Below are 17,451 nucleotides of genomic sequence, written 5' to 3' on the forward strand. Positions count from 1 at the left end.
CTGGCCACACGGTTCAATGATGTTTTGTGTAGAAGGCAAAATGTGAAGAAAAAATGTCAATATATTTCACTCGCAACCTTTTGCACCAGGCAGAAGATGAAATAGATTTTTTCTACCTGTTTTCCAGTGGCTTATAAGATTGTTTGTAACGTGATTGACGCCAATTGAGTCGCTCTAAACAATAGTGCAATTGATTGTTCGGTAGATAACTTCGTACAATAGTGTTTTAGTGTGCTACTCTGCTCTAGATGCAATCAAATCTATATTCAGAAGATTCATTGTTCAGCTATTGGAATGAATTTGACGGAGGGCCAACCAACTATCCTCTGCCACCACATCCTCATCCTCATCCTCCTCCTCCGCCTATGATGGGCCCGCCATTCGATAACGGTATTTACAACTTTGTTCCGCCACCGGCCGGGATACCAATGTCCATGGGACCAATGATTTCAGGGCCTTGTCTCCCCAATCCTATGATGGGTCCGATACATCGAGGATATACCAGATTTCCACCCCCTTTGGCACCGCTTCAAGTCATACCACCACCATCTATACCACAGCCGCAACTACCGCCTCCTTTAATACCACCTACTCATCATTTCAACTTTCAACCACAACCACCTCAACAACAGTATCCGGTAGGTGTACCATCAGTGCCAGTACCAATAAATCTGGATTCAGTCATTGTACGAGCTCAAGTGAGTGATGCTGCTCCAGCAGAGGAAGTGGTGGTCAAAAATGGCCAAGTATTTCACATCAGTTTTTTGGACGATCCTGCAGAGCCTGAACATCCAACACATCCTACGCCTTCTAGTGAAGACGCGGAAAAAGATGAAGAACGAGATTGGATCAATTATGATGAATTGCCATTGTTGAAAAATGTCACAGGTGGAGAGGTCGAAAACGGAGTATTCAAATGCGGAATTTGCGCGAAAGAGCTGAAATCTGCATTGAATTTATACGTTCACGAACAAACGCACAAAACTACCCGGTTAGACTGCAAAATATGTGGAAAACGGTTCAATCGAATTGGCAAGCTAGAACACCATACCCGAAAGCACCATCCAGAATCAGCATCCGACGGAGTTGCCTCCCCAAATAGCTCATCCAGTACTCCAGTTCTGAACGACTTCAACAACTACTGTGTAGAATGTGAAGAGTTTTTTACCACAACCGACGAACTGCAAAGTCACATGGAACTAAATCACCGTCTTATTGACGACTCGAATTTTCCGAAAGGCTTGAAAAAATCGATCGGTTGTCCGTACTGTGACGAAACATTTGAGTGGCCCTGTCTGCTCAAAACTCACATGACCAAGCACACGGGAGAGAAGCCGTTTATCTGCGAGCGGTGCAATGTTTCGTTTCGATTCGTTCAAAGCTTCTATCGGCACAATCGGCGAGTTCATGGACGGGAGAAATAGGTTGTGCTCATACAGGAGACACTGTTAGAATAAGGTAAGTTGCTTACTGAAGTTTATGAAGTTCATTGTATATTTGATTCAATTTATCGTTTAATGATTTATTACAGAATAAAATACACAGAATTTCATCACGAAATTTAGTCACTAAACTATCATTACATTTGACGACGTAAATATTAGCTTCTAGTAAATTCGATGAGATTATCAACCTGGATGAAAAGGAGGAAGATGGTAAAATTCTTCATACGTGAGATTTGATATTTGAAATTGATGCAACATGATATTACCTACTTGTAACATAACACAAACCACTTATAACGAAAGCTACAAACAAATCAAACAAACAATGTTTAGGAATACGTAAAAATGTTGTCCACCAGCAAACATTATCTTCCATCAGCGGCATATAATTTGATTTCATTGCAATTTCAGTCTTGCCAGTGCGTTGCAAAACATATACGGAGATAGGCGATACTGATGCATAAATAGTTTTAAGAACAAAACCGAACGAAACCTTTACAGTTTTACTTAATCTGGTCTGTGTTACTGTTGTATACGTTTTTTTCTACATAGAAGAGGTATGTGTTATTTGATTTATTAAATTCAACTTTAAGTGAAACTGTTTACAAATGCGTTAAGAAACTCAGTTTTATTTGTTACCAACTGATTAGTGTAATACCCCCTTCTGATAGCATAAGATTTGAACAACGCTTTTACCACCCATAAAGCGCACAGCAGTCACAATATGAAAAACACAAATATGGGATGCGTGAAAAATGATATGGAGGTATTTATTTATTAATTCAAAACGGGCCACTAGTATTGTTTAATGCAGTCGAAGCAGCTGAAAATGGAATGTTCTTCCTTACTTTATTGATATTTCATCTCCAACCGAAAAATCCTATTGTCTCCCTGCTAATAAAGTACACTGTATAAGAAATAATTTATTTTAATAATCCGAAATTTACAAACACATCATTTCTTTCAAAATAACAACATAATTTCTATTTGTACACCAATTTTTTATTTCAGCCATCATTGTGTAATCAACCTTCAGCTCTCGCAAGAATGAATACTTCTAATGTGCACCTTGAGGTAGTAAGCTCTTGTGAATTGCTTTGGACACATTGGGCACGGATGTGGACGTTCCTTAGTATGTTTTATTATATGCATTTTCAACTCATTGCTGCAATGGGAAAAATAAACCTAAAACTAAATAAATCTTTATTTTCTCATTTGTTAAAAAAAAACCTACCTAAACTTGAACATCATTCCACATTCCTGGCACTCCTTTGTCTTAACATTGGAATGAGCTGATTTTAAGTGTTGGGTCAAGCTTTGCTTCAAAGCATACCCCTTGCCACATATCGAGCATATTTGATTCCGCTCATCAGAATGCATAATTTTCCTGTGCTTACCGAGGGTATCTGTTCTATCGAAAATCTTTCCACATATATCACATGGATAGATCAACTCTCTAGTATGCGTGTTAACATGTTTCCTTAGATTGTTCAAATCGGTAAAATCTTTATCACAGTGAATGCACGGAAAGCGAGCTTTGGCTTGTTTATGTATTGCCATGTGAACCATTATGTTATTCTTACTGATCATTTTCCCACACTCTGTACAGGAGATTTTTTGAGTTTTCGACTTGTCTTCGAGGAGATCATTGCACATCGCGTCCATATTTTCCGGTTCAATTTCTTGGCCTTCAATCTCCAATTTAATCTTACGTAGTTCCTCGGATGGGTCAACTTCTGTATTGACATTACTATCATCTTCAGCAAAACAGAATTGATGTTGCTCTCGGAAGACTACATCGTTTTTCAGACATTTCTGTTTAAATTGGTCGAAACTGTCCAAGAATATTTTACATATAAAGCACATGAAGTAGTCTTGAAGTGAATCATTCAAAATCTAAAATTACAGTCCGCATCGTGCTCTCTTGCCGTGCGGATCTATTTGCTTTTTGCTGAAGGAAGTGTTACTACTACCTAAAGCTACAACAAATTTAAACAGCACTTTTCAGTGCTCAACCTGTAAAAATTTTCTACCTTGTTCAACTCTTATTCCTCTTCGATCCTTGTTTGGACCCTACCCGAGGTAATCCTTCTTGGATATCGATTTGGAAAATTCCTCTTCGATCCTTCAGATTCTTATAGTAATCTGCTTGGAAGTCGATTTGGATAAAAATTTACTGCCGCCATGGCGCCTAAACGCAAAAGAAAGGGGCAAACTCTTGACCCCCCTTCTGATGAAATTAATTTGAGTAATCAATTTGATTTGCTCACGGATGATGAGAATGATCCATCATCCAAGAAAAATTCTAGTAAACTTTCCCGGCTTAATGCCAAGAAGGAAAAGATTCCCCCTATTGTGATAACCACTACCGATTTCCATGCTCTTCGCATGGAACTTTTGAATTTCGTGAAAGTTAAGTTTTCACTACAAATTGGACGTCGGGGTGAATGCCGTGTATTGGCTGAAACCTTGGACGGATTTAAATGTCTTCTCAAGTATCTTACTGAGAAGAAGCACAAATTTTTTACTTACGACACCAAAACTGAACGTGTGTTCAAGGTTGTCATGAAAGGACTGCCCAGTGGTGAATCCCTGGATCAGATCAAAGATGAACTGGCAAAATTACTTGGAGTTGTGCCACTCCAAGTAATCAAAATGAAAATGAAATCCCGTCCTGGCGATTCGCGCAACGGGATTTCTAATGATTTTTATTTAGTTCACTTCAAGTCTAGTGAACTAAACAACCTTAAGGCCTTAGAAAAAGCTAGCCTTATGCTCCATGTCCGAGTGAAGTGGGAACACTTCAGGAAGACTGGAGGAAATTTCCAAAACCTCACCCAGTGCCGTAAGTGCCAGGGATGGGGTCACGGAACTAAAAATTGCTACATGCCAGCTAAATGCATGAATTGTGGTGATTCCTCTCACGCAAAGGACGACTGTCCTGTGAAGGAAGATCCTAAGAAATTTAAATGTTCAAATTGTGGTGAAAACCACAAATCCAATTTTTGGGAATGTAAGACTCGCAAAGCGATCCTACAATCTCGTTCTAACCGTCAGGTAGGAAACGCTCCACGTTTCCGACCAGGTACAAATTCCTCTGCTGTTAACAACGGTCAGCGAGGAACAAATTCTACATTCGTACCCGTAGGTACAAATATCTCCCCTGCTTCAAATGTTTCATCTGTACCTACTCCCCTCGCTGCTAACAATGTTCAGCGAGTTAATGGAGCTACCTATGCTGCTATTGCAGCGGGTAGAAATCAAAATACTAACCAACGTTCTAACGGAAATTTTGACAATTTTGACTTAGGAAGCATTACTGCCCCCAAAATGGAATTTTTACAGAATTCATTAATTGACATGATTTCTGATATGCTTAAATCTAACTCCATGTTTGATGCTATTCAAACTGGAGTAAAATTTGCAAATAATATTGTCATGACTTTAAAATTCAGTAATGGATTTTAAAGCATTAAATATTGTAAATTGGAATGCTCGATCTCTTAAAGATAATGAAGACGAGCTATTTAACTTTTTACGAGTTCATAACGTGCATATTGCCGTTATAACTGAAACGTTCCTTAAACCTGCCCATAAGGTTAAGAAGGACGCAAATTACTTGATTTATAGAAATGATCGTCTTGATGGACCCTGTGGTGGCGTTGCCATCATTATTCATAGACAAATCAAACATAAAATTCTTTCTTCTTTTGAAACCAAAGTTTTTGAAACTTTGGGAGTTTCTGTTGAAACAAAATTTGGACAACTTACGTTTATAGCTGCCTATTTGCCATTCCAATGCGTAGGCCAGCAAAAGAATTTTCTCAAGGGTGACCTCCAGAAACTTACCCGTCATAGGTCTAAATTCTTCATTATTGGTGATTTTAATGCAAAACACCGCTCATGGAATAATGCTCAAAGCAATTCCAATGGTAATATTCTGTTTGATGATTGTTCTGCAGGTTATTACACTATTCAATATCCAAACAGCCCAACATGCTTTTCTTCTGCAAGAAATCCCTCCACTATTGATTTGGTCTTAACTGATTCATGTCAACTTTGTAGCCAATTGGTTACCCATGCTGACTTCGGTTCTGATCACCTTCCAGTAACTTTTGAAATATCCCAAGAAATAATTTGTAATCCCAACAGCTCTACTTTCAATTACCATAGAGCTGATTGGGAGCAGTATCGAACATTTATGGAATATAACTTCGATCCAAACATTCATTTGCAAACCAAAGATGAAATTAATTACGCTCTTGAATCTCTGACTACTTCTATAGTTGAAGCAAGAGCTGCCTCAGTACCAAAATGCGAGGTTAAATTCGATTCAATTATAATAGACGATGATCTTCAGCTCTTGATCCGTCTTAAAAATGTCCGTAGGAGACAATATCAAAGAACACGCGATCCTGCCATGAAAGTTATCTGGCGGGATTTGCAAAAACAAATTAAAAAGCGATTCTCTGCCCTGAGGAACAAAACTTTTGAAAATAATATTTCTAAATTAGACCCGAGTTCCAAACCCTTTTGGAAACTCACAAAAATTTTGAAAAAACCTCAAAAGCCTATTCCAGCGCTTAAAGAAGGTGGTAAAATTTTGATCACAAATTTGGAAAAAGCTCAGAAACTTGCTAAGCAATTCGAGAGTTCCCATAATTTCAGTTTGGGTCTTACTAGTCCTATTGAGAATCAGGTTGCTCGGGATTTTCTGAATATTTTCTCTCGGGAAAATATTTTTGATGATTCCTGGGGGACTGATTTGGACGAAGTAAGGTCTATAACTAAAAATTTTCAAAATATGAAAGCTCCAGGTGATGATGGAATTTTCTATATCCTTATCAAAAAACTCCCAGAGAGTACCTTGTCTTTCTTGGTAAAATTATTTAACAGATGTTTCCATTTGGCATACTTTCCTGATAAATGGAAAAATGCAAAAGTTGTTCCAATTTTGAAGCCGGATAAAAATCCAGCTGAAGCTTCTAGCTACCGTCCAATAAGTTTGCTTTCTTCAATAAGTAAACTTTTTGAAAAAATAATTTTGAATAGAATGATGCTTCACATCAATACGAACTCAATTTTTGCAGATGAGCAGTTTGGATTTCGCCATGGGCATTCAACTACTCATCAACTCTTGAGAGTTACCAATTTAATTCGTTCAAACAAATCTGAAGGCCACTCAACTGGAGTTGCTCTTCTAGACATAGAAAAAGCATTCGACAGTGTTTGGCATGAAGGTTTGATTGCTAAATTGAAAAAGTTTAATTTTCCACTTTATATTATTAAATTAGTTCAAAATTATTTAACTGACAGAACTCTGCAGGTAAATTATCAAAATTCCAAATCTAATCGACTACCTGTTAGAGCAGGAGTTCCTCAGGGTAGCATTCTTGGGCCTATATTGTATAACATTTTCACTTCGGACCTCCCTGATTTGCCTCAGGGTTGCCACAAATCTTTGTTCGCTGATGACACAGGCATTTCCGCTAAAGGAAGAAGTCTTCGTGTTATTTGCAGCAGACTGCAGAAAAGTTTAGATATTTTCTCTTCTTATTTACAAAAATGGAAGATTTCTCCCAACGCTTCCAAAACTCAACTTATAATATTTCCACATAAGCCTAGAGCTTCGTTTTTGAAACCTAGTAGTAGTCACATAGTCACTATGAACGGAGTTCCAATTTCCTGGTCAAACCAAGTGAAATATCTTGGATTAATACTTGACCAAAAATTAACTTTTAAAGATCACATTGAGGGCATTCAAGCTAAATGTAACAAATATATTAAATGTTTGTATCCTCTTATAAACAGGAAATCCAAACTTTGCCTGACGAATAAACTTCTAATATTTAAACAAGTTTTTAGACCGGCCATGCTTTACGCTGTGCCAATATGGTCTAGTTGCTGCACTACCAGGAAAAAAGCACTTCAAAGGATTCAGAACAAAATTCTGAAAATGATTTTGAAGTTGCCTCCCTGGTACAGTACTACCGAAGTACATAGAATTTCGAATGTTGAGACTTTAGCACAAATGTCCAACAAAATAATTAATAATTTCAGGCAAAAATCGTTGCAATCCTCAATTAATTTACAAACAAAATTTAGTTTTAGTTTTTAGTTTTAAGATATCAATTGTTATACTGACATGCAGGTTAAAAAACCTGTTTAAAATACTGAATTGCCAAGACATGAACAATGTAAAAACACTTAGATATATATCATAACAATTAAGGCTGGTACGTTACTGCAGTAACTGGAGCACCTAGGTTAAAATGAAATGTAATTTATTTTGAATTTGGAACAAATAAAGAGTTAAAAAAAAAAAATAAAAAAAAAAAAAAAAAAATCTAAAATTAAAAAAAAAAAGTATTATCAACATCGTAAAACAGTGCAAGCAATATTAATTAATAACGTTATGTCATTAGAAACTACATATTGAGGAAGATAATTTCAAACAAATAACTTAAGAAAAAAATTGCTATTTTCTGGCCTATGTTCAAGAATCAAAACGTGGCGTAAAAATGAATTGATGATTATCTCTAGTGCATGTGAAAAGCTGACGATTGTTGAAAATGCACCATGCGATTATTTCAAGTTTTCTAATAATTGTATTAGTCAGAACTCCAAGGGTGCAAAGTGCGTAGCGATGTTGTGTCACAATCTATGTAGAGTTACGCTCTTGCCTTGACCTGGGTCCAGGTCAGATAGCTGTCGACATCCTTTATGTCCATGACCATCTGGGTCTACCTCTGCTGCGATGTCCTGCCATGTCCTAATCGAGCCCTTGCTTGCAGATTTCATTGCCACCTCACCGTAGTTTGTGGTTGACCTGCCTCCACTTACGTTCTCGAATATATGATATCGGCTTTTGATGACATCGACTATGGAGCTCAGCATTCGAGATCCAATTGTTAGGCCATTATACACTTCATATACTTGTAAAAACAGCCCTAACCTATGTCGCTCTTGGTCCCACCGTCTGACGCTATCCGGGACTCCTTTGCGTCTCACGGTGTCTTACAGATTGTTATGATTCAGTTAGTTGAAAGCTTTTTCGTAGTCAATGAATACCAAATAGAGGGACTCTTGGAATTCGTTGACCTGCTCCAGGGCGATGTGGAGCGTGACAATATGGTTCACACAAAGTCTTCCGGCACGAAATCCTGCCTGCCACCGCCACCGAAGGGTCGCGTCGATCTTCTCCTGTATCCGATTCAGAATAACTTTGCACAAAACTTTGGGAACAATGCACAGCCTCGCCAATTGTCGCACACAGTCAGATCCCCTTCTTAGAGACTTTTACTACCCTAATAAAATTGATTATTTTGTTTAAGAACGTGTTCAGGGTATCATCCAAACAATTTGTGAAATAGTTCAATCATTTGGATTATCGGTCGGGTATGGTATTTTTTATTAGGGAAAAACGCCTTGCATCATCTAGTAGGCCGGAAAAGCCAAGGTGTCCCAGATGCAGATAGCAATCCAAGCAGGAGAAAATAACTAATGAATACCTAATTCTGATCTGATACCAAAATTTGGTGTTGATCAGCGTGACATAAGAGGTAAAATACCAAATAATAATACCAAAAAAATGCATGCAAAATACTTTATAAATAACAAAAATTAATATTTGGATACCAAAAGAATACCTGTGCAGTACTGTTTTGGTATTGCATGTGCTTAATTTGGTTTTAGAATGGTGTCAGGCTCATCCATATCAATTTAAAGTATCGAGATATTCGTTCCTGCTCGGGATGTGGTCAGCTTTGAGCATCTCTGCGAACCGACCCAGAGAACCTTGTTGGATTTCATGCTTCATAACTGCTTAGATCTCTTGCAGTGATGGTGCCTCGGAGTTCACACTGCACCTTGGTGGATCATGCTAAGATGTTGATGGCTGGTTGGGCGTCAAACCTGAAGAAGTTGTTCAAAGTGCTCAAACCAACGTTTCAGATGGGGTCGGTAAGTATCCAATCGTGTCTTTCACTGGCATCTTCGGATTCATCCTTACTCCACTCAGGTGTCATGAGATATCGTAGAAGAAGCGGATATTGTCAATTGTAGCGAGTTTCCCCCCTTCGTCAGCCAGGGAGTCCCCCCACGATCGCTTGTCCCATCTGCAAGAGCGTTTGACTTCCTTCTCTAGAGCCGAATACCGTTGAAAGGCTTCGTTATTGGCTCCTCTGGTTCTAGCATGCTTTATCACGGCTTTTGCTTCTCTATGCCCCTCAATCTTCCGCCAGATTTCATCAGTGATCCACTCTTTTCGTTGAGTACGTAGCTCACCCAGATTGTTCTCATTGTCCCGATAAAGAAATTCTTGATGACCGTTCACTGTTCTTCTACGCTGCCACCTTTTGGAACATTCGCTGCTCGAGTCTCAAGTTCTGAAACGAACGATCTTTTCACAGCAGGATCTTTTAGCCGGCATGTGTTGAATCGCCGTCCGAGCCTCTCCTCTCGCCGCTATATCCGTGCAATGCGTAGGCCGATCACATCGATCACACGAAAATTTTGCGAACAGACTTCCGTTCTCGCTCATTTCTCCAGACCATAGCGTCCCATCGCAAGTAACATTGGAAGTTTTATCGAGGTTTTAAAGAATGCTATAAGTCTAAATCATAATACACAGAACCCTCATAAAACCAAGTTTATAAGCACGATACAAATTTTTATTTTACTTTAGTCACTTTTCCATTTAAAAAATGGCTCGGGGGCGTAAGAAATTTTTTGACAGCACCCAACCACAGTCGCCACATTAAAGCAATTTATGAAACGCTTCTGATCAGACTTATAGATCATGACAATTTATCTTCACTTTTGGCAGTTCTATGAGCTTGTTAGAATCTTAGAATTTGGAATAAAATATAGAAAATTGCGTTCTGATCACCTGTTACTTTTGTAAAATGTCCACTAGAAACACTTCAATCCTTTATCGATTTTAGAGTAGAAACACTGATGGCGTATCCACCGAAACAATTAAACCAAGTCTCGATTTAATTCCAAAACAGTGCTGTAAACTATTTAGTTTCTAGCAGGGTTGCTTCCACTCACTTGCTATAAAAAATTGTTTTTCAGAATTATGAGATCGTTGTATAATATAATTATATGTTGTACTTGTACGTAGCTAGAAAATGGTGTAAAGTATGTGTTTGACTCATAAAACTTGTCAATTTAACTTTCAGAGCGTCACAATCAGCGATCTTATGATTCGTGAGCGTTCACTCAGAGTGAGCGTCCACGAATCGTAAAATTGCTGATTGTGGCGCACTGAAAGCAATATTGACAGATTTGTTGTGTCAAACAAATACTTCACGACCTCTTCTTGTAACTTACAAGTAGTAATTATCATTATAACATCTTATGACTTAATAATTCTGAAAAACGTTTTTTTTTATAGAAAGTGAGTGGAAGGAACCCTGGTTTCTAACAAAGTCAAGATTCTGAAACATAAAATATGTATAATAATGGACCACTTTGTCAAGCAATTTTGGTGTTTCTTTCTACCAGCGGTTCCACAGAACTTAACCAACTAATTACTATTTTGTATAAAACAAACAAATTGTTCTGAAAAAATCTAAAAATATTGTTATGTTTCGAAGTTCGAGTGGTAGTAAACATTCTTTTTACTTGCTCGAATTAAGTGATTAATTATCGAATGCGTATTTTTGGCTTGAAAATAAAACTAAATAAATTTTGCTTCGCGTATTTACGATTTTGAAAACATGTTTGAAGCAGAAATTCCTCAAAAAACCTTTCAATGCGATTAGTGAAGCATTTCCAGAGCTATTAGGCAATTTATATTCATAAATGCTTTCCTTGTAATAAGTTTTTTTTTTATAATGCACCTCAGAGCCCAATTGTTGCACGTATCATTTGCATTGAAATTCTATTATTGCACACCCACAAAATACAGTTAAATGCATCTTAAAATGAATGCTTTCAGAAAGAAGAATCATTCAACGATTCTTCTAGATAGTTAAACGTAACTATTCGGTATAGTGCACTTACGATATAAGTTATTTTATTGATTGTATTGAACCAGTCAACAATAGAAGTAAAATATTGCAGCAGCTGTTTTATATAAAACGTTGCATACCTTTAGGCGTTATCTCCATAAACAATAATCTAGGACCAATAGTCCAAATGTGATCCAATTATTGAACATAATTACTTTTTCTGTAAATTTCGCATGACTGATAGATGCAATTCAGCGACAGATAAAATATTAACCAACATTTTCCTGCAAATTAGGAGCGCCGGTGGTGTAGCGGTGAGCGTGATTGCCTCTCACCCCAGCAGGCCTGGGTTCAATCCCAGTCGGTGCCGCCGGGATGTTTGAGGCATAACATCTCTGATCACGCCTTCCTTCGCAAGGGAAGTAAAGCCGTTGGTCTCCGGTTCATGAGTTGATGGGTCGATAGGTAGAGTCCAGGTGAAGGAGCTGCCTCCCTGACTTCGGTAGCATTTTGTGCTCATCACGGAAAACAACATCGACGGAAAACAAATCAAGGAAAAAATGTTCCTGCAATGATTAATTAATTTAATTGCGTTGTGGGCTAGCAATAGCTTATTTTACAACTGAGGATTATTAGCAGAAATCATATGCTCAATTTCAAAAATACTTAGAACATGTTTTATCGCAATATTTCCTATACTGAATATCAAAAGCAGATGTTTAATAATTCAACAATTGATCACTGATTAGCATGTCTCCATGCTTGGTGAACTTTATGGTCATAGCATAAATGCTGCACAGTAAAAAATGTGAAGTGTGCAACAATTGGCAAATTGCCCTATATTATTGTTTTGAAACGGCCTAATTGGAGTATTTATTCTTCACTAAAAAAAATACAATCAAATTTTTACTTACACATGCTTTATGTATATATTCCGAAGTATGTAGAACTCTGTGTTTTAAATAATATGGATTGTATAATTGTTATGTATAATAAAAATAAGATGTTTGTGGTTTTTTAATATTATAGTTATATTATAGTTGCTCTTGGGTCATTCGTGACTTCATAAAATTTGTTACTTAAGGGCCACCCGGCACCCACATTGCATACGTTTGCGTTGCGTTGACGTAAATTGGGCATGGGTTAACTGTCAAACCCACGTAAACGCAAACACAACGTATCTATTGTACGTCGTCCTTTAGCCTCACATATCTCTAAAACGGCTTTTATTTACCTCGATTGACAAAACATCACTTATCAACTTCGAGTATTTTTCATTTTCATTCAAAATCACAGCATCCAACGTATACTCCAGGCTGTCAAGACACAGTCTGCAGCAAATACTTTTGTATTGCGTTTGCATTATAGTTTATGTCTAGAACAACAAACAATAATAACTGAATATACACTTCAACCACTCAGATTAGGAAACAATTAAATAGGTTCTGTTTTTGTTATTTGATATGATCACACCCTTCAGAAATTTTGGTCGGCCAAGTTTGACACATTAAAGAAAATATTTACTGCAACAAGGTCGTAGATTATAGGTAGATATAGGTTTGTTGGTATTGTTATATCACTTTATAACATATGTGTTAAATTACAGACGGCATTCGAATATTGTAGTAAAAGCACTACGCAAATGTTGCTACTGCCAAAAATTGCTGTTCATGTTGTTGTTAATTTTTAGAAGTACATCTTGAAAATTTCACAGAAGAGAGCATTTTTCATAAACTTTTTAATGAAAATATATTCAAATTAATGAAGAAATTTTATTTTTGGTTATATTCAAGTGTTTAAACATTTTGTTGAATTTTTTACCCAAAATAACTTTAATATACTGAGTTTATTTTTCTGAAAAGCATTTATTTTTTTAACACTTTATCTCAGATGTCATGACGTCAATAGGAAGGCGTTTTATACTTAGGATTTGTTATAATTATGCACAGTTTCATGCAAATCGGAGAAGGTCGCATCAGATCGATTCGTCATTTGGCGTGGAACCAACAATCAATACGAAACTAACGATTTTAAACTGGCTCACCACTTTAGTAGCCAATTGGTCCCAAGCAAACGATTAACGTACCCTATTCTAGTTGAAATTCTATTACTACACTATGTTTGTTTTGATTCGCTATGAAAGTTTGACAGATAACATCAGGGGTGTGTGGATTTATGCAGAACATGCAGGGGTGAGTGAAATAGCTCGGGACTGCTTGGGACCGTTGTTCTGGTACTGAGTGAGCCAAAAATAATAATGATTTTCTTCGTGACCCAGTGGTCTTAGAGTTACCTCTATGGTGGAACTGTCCACCTCGAGGTCCACCGCCTCTGTTGCCTAGTTGTTGCTGTCCAACGGTGCCAGACACTATACCACCTGTCATTCGAGCTGATATAGCTCTGTTCTTCGTCTTGTTGTCGTATTTCTTCGTTTTGTTTATGTTTTTCGTTCTGTTATTGGTATATTGGCTGCTTCCTAATATGAACCGGCCAATGTGTGTCTTACCTAGTCAAACGAACTGCCAAAAAGTGTATCACCCATTTAATTGAAACAGAGAGCAAGAGATTGGTTCTCGGATTACTTACCTTACCAATCAGGCTAAGACCTTGTTGTCCTCTGCTGTCCGAAGAAGTCGTCTCCACTCTACTCGATGGCCACAGTTCGCCAGCCTCGTAGTCTGCGAAGGGTCCGCAGGTCACCTTCTACTTGGTCGATCCACCTTGCCCGCTGCGCGCCTCTTCTTCTTGTTCCTGTTGGGGTGCTTTCTAGAACCATTTTCACTGGGTCGTCATGCGGCATTCTTACGACGTGCACAGCCCACCGTAGTCACCCAATTTTTGCAATGTAGACGATGGATGGTTCTCCCAGCAGCTAGTGTAATTCGTGGTTCATTCGCCTCCTCCACGTTCCGTCATCCATCTGCACTCCACCGCAACACCTTCCGTTCGAAAACACCAAGGGCGCGTTGGTCTCCACGAGCATAGTCCAGGTCTTGTGGCCGTAGAGGACCACCGGTCTAATCAGCGTCTTGTAGACAGTCAACTTCGGGGGGCGGCGAATTTTATTCGACCAGAGCGTCCTCCGGAATCCAAAGTAGACACGATTCCCTGCCATAATGCGTCTTTGAATTTCTCTGCTGGTATCAGCCCAAATACACGAGCTCAAAGGCCACTTCGATTTCGTCACTGTCAATCTAAACTCGGGGTGGGAGGGTGTGAATCGCGAAAATTTGGTCCGTGTTAGCGCGGGCACCCATGAATCCCGCCTGGTATTGCCCCACGAACTCTCTTGCAAATGGTGACTGGCGGCCGCATAGATTTGGGAGAGTACCTCGGCGGCGCTCAGCAGTGTGATCGCGAGGTAGTTGCAGCAATCCAACTTGTCGCCCTTTTTGTAGATTGGGCATACGACACCTTCCATCCACTCCTCCGGTAATATTTCCTCCTCTCAAATCTTGGCAAAACTTTTTGAGGATCAGGGGCTGGTACCCGAGCAATTTCGGTTAGCAAAATGAAAGCAAATCGATATTAAAGTGTGCAGTTCCTATCATAATGAAAATTCATTTTGATTTCAAATGTTGCGACATAAGTCTGATATCATATTGTGCTTTCATTATGCAGTCAAGACTTTTTAAATGAAAGCAACTTAACTTGAAGTTCTGCTGTTTACGTCTTGTTTAAAATTTAATTGAAATTCATCTGCCGTTTAACTAATGATATTGTTCATTTGATTTGTTTAACACACCCCTCACCATACCTCCGTTCTGTGTCAGAATTTCCTCTCACTAAGTATGAGATTTTGTTCGCATCTCTCTATTATCACTTCTGCCACGCTCCACTTTAATTTAGTTTAACTCAAATTGAGTGTTTCATTACTTGACTCACCTCTCAAGTTTTTATTTATTTCATTATTATTATTCCACATCAACTCTATCTAGCACATAGATAAGTCGTTATATTTTACATACGGTACGTTTAGTTTTTATCACATTTTGCCCTCAAAAGCCCAGGGTAATTAATAAGTGTCCACGAACATAAAAGTGGCGACGAGTAGGAAACGATTCCCTTCACATTTTTCTCTTTCGCGTGCGATTTAGTGCAAGTGAAACGCACAGTACTATCCGTGCAATAAAAAGAAAAGAAAAAGAAGAGGAAGAAAAGGGTATCAGCAGCAGCGGGTGTATACTGTTGTATACGCGGCGGGTGAAGTGTTCTTCAAGCGGAGAGATATTTTCGTTCCCAGGAGGGACTAAACTAGTCAGTCGAGGTAAAAGTCTTCCGGGTTTCAGCGGAGGTAAAATAACCGTTCGGCAGGTAAATTCCAACTGGATAGTGGCAGATAAATCAATCCGGAGTGACCATATCACGAGGGGTAACTGAACGGAGGGTTCCAGTGATCGATAAAACTCAACGTAGTAAAGCACAACATACTTTGCGAATCTACTCCGGTGCCAGGGTATCCGGCGCGTGTTTGAGAAGGTCGGCAAGGACATTTTGTTTTCGGTCGGTACAAATTGGAAGCGTAGGCGCGATGGCGCATCGTTCACAAATTAGACCTTACCGAGAGGTCTTCTGGGAGTACCCGAATATTATAGTCACAGTGAAAACACGCCTATGACAGTTACAAACTGCGAGCCGGACAGTACCACGAGGGTGGAGGTCAGTGACAGTAGAGCAGACGACATCGGTAGTGAGGAGTTGAAGGCCCCGAGTGGGGGAAGAAAAAGGAAACATCAGGAGGTGCCAGTGACAGAGGAACACAGAAGGTCGAAGAGAAATAAGAAGGAGAAGAAACTGGAAGACTTCTGTTATGATTATCAATATGAATATTTAAAATGGATTGTGGTTGACGAAGGTCAAATTTTGAATTGTTAACCTGTTTAAAAGGGGAAGAATTGTGGCATACCGGCGCATTTAACACAGCACCAAACTGTCAAGTGACCGTGCGATGTTTTGTTTACGCCTAACTGGCAGCATAAAAGAATGCACTGAATATACGGGAGGGTCAGTTGACTCGGAAACTTAAAGTAGACAAGTCGTTATATTTTACATACGGTACAATTAGTTTTTATCACATTTTCCCTTCAAAAGTCCAGGGTAATTAATTAGTGTCCACGAACATAAAAGATTCAAAAATAATGTCGATTTTTTTTTATGTTTTGTTTTCTTTTTGCAACAAACAGAATTGCAATTGAATTTCTGAGGCATTAAATCACTGTAAAGCCGTTTCTCCCCGGTTCATGAGTTGATGAGTCGATATGTAGGGTCCAAGTGTGGGAGCTGCCTTCCTGGCGTCGGAAACATTGGTACTTAGTACGGAAAACAACATCGACGGAAAAAAACAGAAAAATTGATTATATTTAGCAACTTGCCGCTCGAACTGCAGCATACTTACTTACCTCATGTCTCAAGGTTTTCGGAAACCTTGCACTTATTTCCCGAAATTCACAATAAAAAACAATACTTACGTGGAACGCGGTAAAGAGCTGAATCAAACGAGAAAAGTTTTGTTATTGTTTGCATTTTTGTCCAGGTGAAAACGAGGGAATGGTTGGTAGTTATTTTTGCATTCATCGCCCGGGGAATGGACACAGCAAATAAATGCTAAATTAAAATTAACTATTGTTGGCTTAATAATAGAATATTGTTATTTTTACAATAGTTGCAGTTGAAAAGTGGCTTATTAAAACAAAAAGGATCCTATTTTGAATGTATATGAATAAGTATTATTGAAACAACAAAATGCAATATAATTTCAACCGGCATTGTTTATTTAAATACAACTTAAGTTGGTTCAATGCAAACAATTTTATGTCCGTGCATCAGTTTAACACGCAATTGACAACACACTTAGATTGTTTTGCCAAGATGGGCCCCACCGAACAGCCTGGCATTTTATTTTGCTGGATCACAGTGAAAAACTTGCCGAGATTCAGCTAACAAACGGGAATTTTGCCGAGATCTCAGCTGCCCGAGCTACTCGGTGGTGCCCAACTCGGCAATAGATTCTACACTTGTGTGTAAACATGCTCAAAATATGTGATAAA

The 17,451-nt window shown here is 38.5% G+C and overlaps 2 protein-coding genes across 2 annotated transcripts; one reads left to right on the forward strand and one right to left on the reverse strand.

Annotated features, from left to right (window-relative positions):
- The first annotated feature begins 27 nt into the window (after positions 1–27).
- On the forward strand, positions 28–1,458 carry LOC135708816 (zinc finger protein 236-like). Its single transcript, XM_065230968.1, has one exon. It carries the CDS (start codon positions 249–251, stop codon positions 1,422–1,424), a length of 1,176 nt encoding a protein of 391 aa, XP_065087040.1. The 5' UTR covers positions 28–248; the 3' UTR covers positions 1,425–1,458.
- Positions 1,459–2,473: 1,015 nt separating this feature from the next.
- Positions 2,474–12,790, reverse strand: LOC135709267 (gastrula zinc finger protein XlCGF8.2DB-like). Its single transcript, XM_065231576.1, has 3 exons — positions 12,639–12,790; positions 2,680–3,341; positions 2,474–2,610 (listed from the first exon to the last, which is right to left on the reverse strand). The coding sequence occupies exons 1-3, from the start codon at positions 12,765–12,767 to the stop codon at positions 2,478–2,480; spliced, it is 924 nt and encodes a 307-aa protein (XP_065087648.1). The 5' UTR covers positions 12,768–12,790; the 3' UTR covers positions 2,474–2,477.
- Positions 12,791–17,451: the final 4,661 nt, after the last annotated feature.

Source organism: Ochlerotatus camptorhynchus, unplaced genomic scaffold, assembly GCF_037179485.1.
Source record: "Ochlerotatus camptorhynchus isolate MF236.1 unplaced genomic scaffold, CSIRO-AGI_Acam_v1.1 ptg000033l, whole genome shotgun sequence".
Taxonomy (NCBI): Eukaryota; Metazoa; Arthropoda; class Insecta; order Diptera; family Culicidae; genus Ochlerotatus; species Ochlerotatus camptorhynchus.